Here is a 5,612-nt window from a genome sequence, read left to right as displayed (position 1 = left end):
CACATTTAAATATAAAATAAGAAAAAAACATTTTTATTTACCCATATATTTGCTTTTTTTTTCTCTTTTCCTTTAGTCCCTAGGTTCCAGATTTCTCTCTGGTATCATTTCCCGTCAGACATTGTCATTTCTTTTAGAGCCGTTCTGCTGGTGATAAGTCCTCTTAATTTTCCATCATCTGAAAAAGTCTTTATTTCTCTTATTCCTGAAGGGTGTTTTCACTGGAATTACACAAACATAACGTCAATCACAAAAAAATAAAAAATTAAAAGCTGTGTACAAGACACATACAGATTGATTCTATTCATATAAACTGAAAAACAAGCCAGGTTTAGTAAATACATTATTTAGAGGAAGGTACATATGTGGTAAAAATAAAGAGAAAAGCAAAAAATTCAAAATAGTGATTTTCTCTGGAGAAAAAGCAGGAGGGACCCAAGGAGGAGGCCTGAAAGTACGGATGTGGATACATGGATGGTCGTTAATGCTCCATGTATTTTAGACTCATTTTTATTAGTATATTTATTTTGTCTTCATTTTTTTAAAATATGTTTTTATTGATTTTTTACAGAGAAAAGGGAGAGGGATAGAGAGTTAGAAACATCGATGGGAGAGAAACATCAGCTGCCTCCTGCACACCCCCTGCCGGGGATGTGCCCGCAACCAAGGCATGTGCCCTTGACTGGAATCGAACCCGGGACCCTTGAGTCTGCAGGCCGACGCTCTATCCACTGAGCCAAACCAGTTAGGGCTGTCTTCATTTTTTAAGGATTTTTGCTCTGGAAAAATATTTCTAGGTCAGCAGTTAACATTTTTTTAGCACTCTGAAGGTGGCACCATTATCTCTGGCTTCCATTTTTTCTGCTGAGATGTCAGTTGAAATCTTAGTATTGCTTTTAATGATTTTTAAGTCTGTTTTTAAGGTTAATTTTTGTTTATTTTATAAATTTTACTATGAGATGTGTATAGTGTATAGTTTTCTTTGTACACACTTCTTTGTACACATTCATAATGCTTCTTGAATTTTGGAATATTCATGGTCATTATCTTGTCAATTATGGCTTTTGTCCCAAGGAAGCCTGCATAGTTTCCCTTCTAACTGTACAGTGGCGTATAAGGACAGCTATCTGTGGTCATCTTAGAGTCATCATAACATATTTATTACTAAGACTGGAGGCCCAATGCACAAAATTCTGCAAAGGGCTCAGCCCTTGCAGCCCCGGCTTCGTCTGGAAGGTGGTCCGGAAGAACATCTGGAAGGTCGTTTGGCTGTCCAGTCTAATTAGCATATTACACTTTTATTATTATAGATAGGGATTTGCCCCAACTTTTGGTTAGGGGAAAATCAGGGAAGATCTTCATAAAACAGAAAAGGCCTACGTATTCTGGGATGGCTGTATTTGAAGACAGTGGCTTATTATTCGTTAGCTCCTTGTGTAATTACCTCATTAGCCCATCTCAGCACCAGGAGTAGGTATTATTCTACCTCCTGCTTTATAGAAATCAAAGCTTGGCTCCAAGAGGTTAAAACATTGACCAAAATTCTGGCCTCGGCAGCCTGACCTCTGACCTCACTTACTTATTCACTATGTTTCTGAGATTCACTTTTAACCTTTATACTTTTTTTCAAATGTTTATGTTTTTAGTGCATATTCCATGTTTCTGTTTTTCCAATTTTGGGAAACAGTAGTTGATGCTAGTAATTATTCCGTTTCAACATTTAGTTTCAATACATGTAGCTCTTCAATCTTTTAATGAGTAACTATTTGGCAACAGGACTGGAACAAGCAAAAGGAATGAATGAGGCCAATAGTCTTTGTGCCAATTCTGCCCTCACTGGTTACCATTGGTCCACTTCTTTTCTATGGAAAATGTACATGGAAGTGTTTTATTTATTATAAACAAAAGGTGGCAGCCGCTGTCCTGTGGGAGGGACCCACCTTTCCGGGGCCCGGGTGACAGCTCGGAGCTGGGAAAGCCGCCTGTGTTTGTAAAGACAATGCGTGGTGACAGGTCTTCCCACAAGTTGCTGGGTAAGTAGCATTGTCTTGAATAACCTGTCGGCGACAACTTTAAAGGAGAGAGGACGCCAAAGCCGATTTATGGCAGCTCCTTTCATGGGCCGTCCTCTGGCCCATCTCCGGCCCCTTCGCCCTCGCCCCCTCTCAGCCAGCTCTCCCTCTGCCCGCAGGAGCTGCCTCCTGAGCGTGGAGCCCGCCATCAGCACCCGGCACCTCCCTTACCAGAGCTTCCAGCTGTTCGGCTTCGACTTCATGGTGGACGAGGAGCTGAAGGTCTGGCTCATCGAGGTCAACGGCGCCCCTGCTTGTGCTCAGTAAGCCTCACAGCGCGGGCGGTAGCAGGTGGAGGCTGGGAGACCTGTCCCAGCAAGGCCGTGCGCCCAGGGCCGCAGTCAGGGAGGAAGTGGCAGGACAGGAGGCCCCGGGGACCCTGCTGGCCGAGGCTTTGCGGAGGCATTTCCTCTCCCGTTTCCCTGTGTGTGGAGCGTTTCGACCGCTCAGGCGGGTGGTCACTGCTGGGAGAGTTTCAAACACGGCTAGAGACTGCGGGAGGAGGGGAGTGTAGGAGGTGAGCGGGCAGGGTCCTGGGGCGGAGACGGTGACGACCAAGAAGGTCGGGCTCCTCCGGCAGCAGTGGTTGGAGAACCACGGAGATGCAGTGGAGCTGGGACTGAGAGGCGTGGCGTGTGCCCAGGAGGAGGGAGCGCTTTCAGGAAGGGGCATGCACCAGGCACCAGAGGAGCCTTGCTCATTGCCAGGCTCTGGGCAGAACGCAGTGGGCGGAACCTGCCCTGGGCGGGTCGGGGAGCTCCCATTCCTTTGGGGGAAGCGGCTGCAGGTGGCATCATGTCGTGCCGTGAGGAATGATGGAGGGGACGCCGCACATGTGAGGGAGAGTCGTTGGGACTCGATCCTTAAAGGCTCTGTCCTTCCGAGATCCATGGTCACCTTCTCCTCCGTGTCCACGTCCTGGAGAAACAGATCTTCCGAAGGGTCTGCGGGAAGTCCCGCAGAGAGGAGTGTGCTCAGGGCCGTCCGCTGCAGGAGAGAGACGGGCAGACACTGCCCGAGTGATTACTGTGGGAATCATATTGTTACACGTCCGCAATCGACAATAGGTTCTGTGGTTTAGGTGCATGACTCTGAGGGGAGGACTGCTGGACTGGGGGTGGGGCTTACAGTAAGGCTGCCTGGAAGCCACGAGGGACCCGGGGACCCTGAGAGGCCAGGGGCAGGGGATGGGCCAAGCCCCCATTTTAGTAACAACCATCAGGCCTCACACGGCTCCTGTCACTGTTCCTTAGAGGCGGGCGGCTACGTGGTTTGCGACTTAGAACCTCGGGGCGGGGAGAAGGAACGGGGTGCGGGGAGAAGGTCCTGTGACGGGGAGGGTGACGGCCGGGACGCCATTGCCTTGGGAGGGGGAAACCGGGTGGTGAGGATTTCTCCTGGTGGAAATCGGGAAGCAGGACAATAAAGGCCTCTGCTTTCCTAGGCCGGGTGCCCCGGAGCATAATCAGAAGTGAGTTTCTCTCGGGACCACACATTTCTGGTTTTATTCTACGTTAGAGCCAGTCCTGAGGGACAGTCTCAGCCCCGTGAGCGGCCCCATGAGGCGGGCAGACATCCGAGGGAACAGGCAGGGGCGGAGGGGCTCCTCGCCGTTCTGAAGTTGTCCTCCTCAGCTTTTCTGCTTTGGTGCTTCCATTGTCTGGACCAGTGGTTCTCAACCTTCTGGCCCTTTAAATACCGTTCCTCATGTGGTGACCCAACCATAAAATTATTTTTGTTGCTACTTCATCACTGTAATGTTGCTACTGTTATGAATCGTAATGTAAATATCTGATATGCAGGATGGTCTTAGGCGACCCCTGTGAAAGGGTCCTTCAACTGCCAAAAGGGTCGCGACCCACAGGTTGAGAACCACTGGTCTGGATAAAGTCCAGAGGCCGGACGTGGCCTCTGGGCCAATGTGGCCAGGCCAGTGCCTTGTCTGCAGCACCAACCTGCACTGATCCACCTCCCCGAACCCCTGGCTCTCTCTCCTCCCTGTTTCTCCTTTCATTGCGCTGCCCTCTCCTCCCCACCCAGCTCACTCTCTCTCTCTCCCCTCCCTCCCTCCTCTGTTGTCTTTGTCCCTGTCTTTGCCCTCCTCCATCCTCTTTTCTACCCTGTCCCCATCCTCTGACCTCACTCATTCCCCTGGCCTCAGCTCAGCTGACACTCATGGGGAGTCTTTCCTAACGTCTCCTCACCCGCAAGGAGTGGGTGCTCTGCGTGGGGAGGCCTGCCCTCCGTGTCCCCCGCACAGGCAGCAGGAGGGCCCGTCCACTCTACTGGAATTGCCGTCTTCCCTGCGGCTCACGTCAGAGTGGGATTCTCTGTCCGTGCACCTGCGAGGGCTTCCAGACGCGTTGTCTTCCCACGGCGCCTCCCGCCGTGTTTGTGTGGACAGCGGAGGCCACCTGTATCAATGTGGTCGGGGGGTGGAATTTCCAGGGCAGATCCTGGTGAGAAAAACTTTGGTTTCTCGCTTGCACGTTGGTGAACTTCCTCAGTAACATACTTTTGAACACGTTTCAGGAAGCTCTATGCAGAACTGTGCCAGGGCATCGTGGACATAGCCATTTCCAGCGTCTTCCCGCCCCCCGACGCCGAGCCGCAGGGCCAGCCGGCCGCGTTCATCAGGCTGTGACCGGAGACGCGTGGGGTCCTGCTCCAGGAGAGACGCCCCATGGCTCCAGCGAAGCCACAGTGAGAAAGAGGCAGCTCACAAGGCTGTGATGGAGGCGGGAGTGCGAGAGCGAAGGTGCCCCCAAGGGGCTCCGGGTGGAGCTCTCTGCACTGCTACCCAGACTTGAAAACTGCAACGAATTTCCCCGAGGGGAGAGCAAGACGTTCTTCTAAGGGGAAAACACGGGGATTCGGTTGTCGTCCTTGAAAGCAGCAGATTTCTATGCGAAGGCCGTCCTGAAAGCAGCGCCTCTCCTCCCGGGGCCACTGGACCTGTGCGTGCTCTCGGTCTGCTGCAGCCCTCGTGCCTTAGCTCGGTGCCCAGCTGCAACCTCTGTCCTGCGGGGCTGATGCTAGAGCGTTTGGGAGGTCGCCCTGTGTCCCTGCTCTTCCCCCCTGACACTCTGCCTGTGAGACTCGGACCGGCATGCGCCGTGGCCCTGGGTTCCGTGCTGTGCGCTGCCTCAAAGGGCAGGGCGTTGTCCTCATCCTGTTCCTGAAGGCACTGGGTCAGTCTCCGGTCGGGGTGGGTGTGGCTGGGCACCAATATAGCAAACGCTGCTGTCAGTCTGCTCTCTGCATGTTTTAGAAACCGAGCAGCAAGTTTGCCACAAGCCTGCAAGCATCAAAAAGCATGAGAGAAAAATGACAATGCCTTGCTTTGCTTCATAGTTGGGTGTCCTTGAAATATGATGGGTCTGTTATCTTTGAACCAGAATTCATGCACTTTTGCAAAGTTCCTGGGGGTCAGGAGAAGGTAGAATTCCCCTCTCCCAGGTGGCCCTGCCCCTGACACAGGGAGCTTCCACCATCTCCTTCTTCTCTCCCAGCACCTGCTGTGGGAGCTGGAGGGGATGG

The 5,612-nt window shown here is 51.9% G+C and overlaps 1 protein-coding gene across 1 annotated transcript in view; it reads left to right on the top strand.

The window, feature by feature from the left end:
- The window catches only part of TTL (tubulin tyrosine ligase), a 20,576-nt gene extending 15,176 nt beyond the window's left edge, over window positions 1–5,400 (top strand). The window contains exons 6-7 of the mRNA XM_006763578.2: window positions 2,192–2,335; window positions 4,605–5,400. Coding sequence (XP_006763641.1) covers window positions 2,192–2,335; window positions 4,605–4,716 — 256 coding nt within the window. The 3' untranslated portion in view covers window positions 4,717–5,400. The remainder of the gene's footprint in view (window positions 1–2,191; window positions 2,336–4,604) is intronic.
- The last annotated feature ends 212 nt before the right edge of the window (window positions 5,401–5,612 follow it).

This window comes from Myotis davidii, unplaced genomic scaffold (assembly GCF_000327345.1).
Source record: "Myotis davidii unplaced genomic scaffold, ASM32734v1 scaffold939, whole genome shotgun sequence".
Taxonomy (NCBI): domain Eukaryota; kingdom Metazoa; phylum Chordata; class Mammalia; order Chiroptera; family Vespertilionidae; genus Myotis; species Myotis davidii.
Note: the sequence above shows the minus strand (reverse complement) of the source record. Positions and strands in the feature narration are given on the sequence as shown.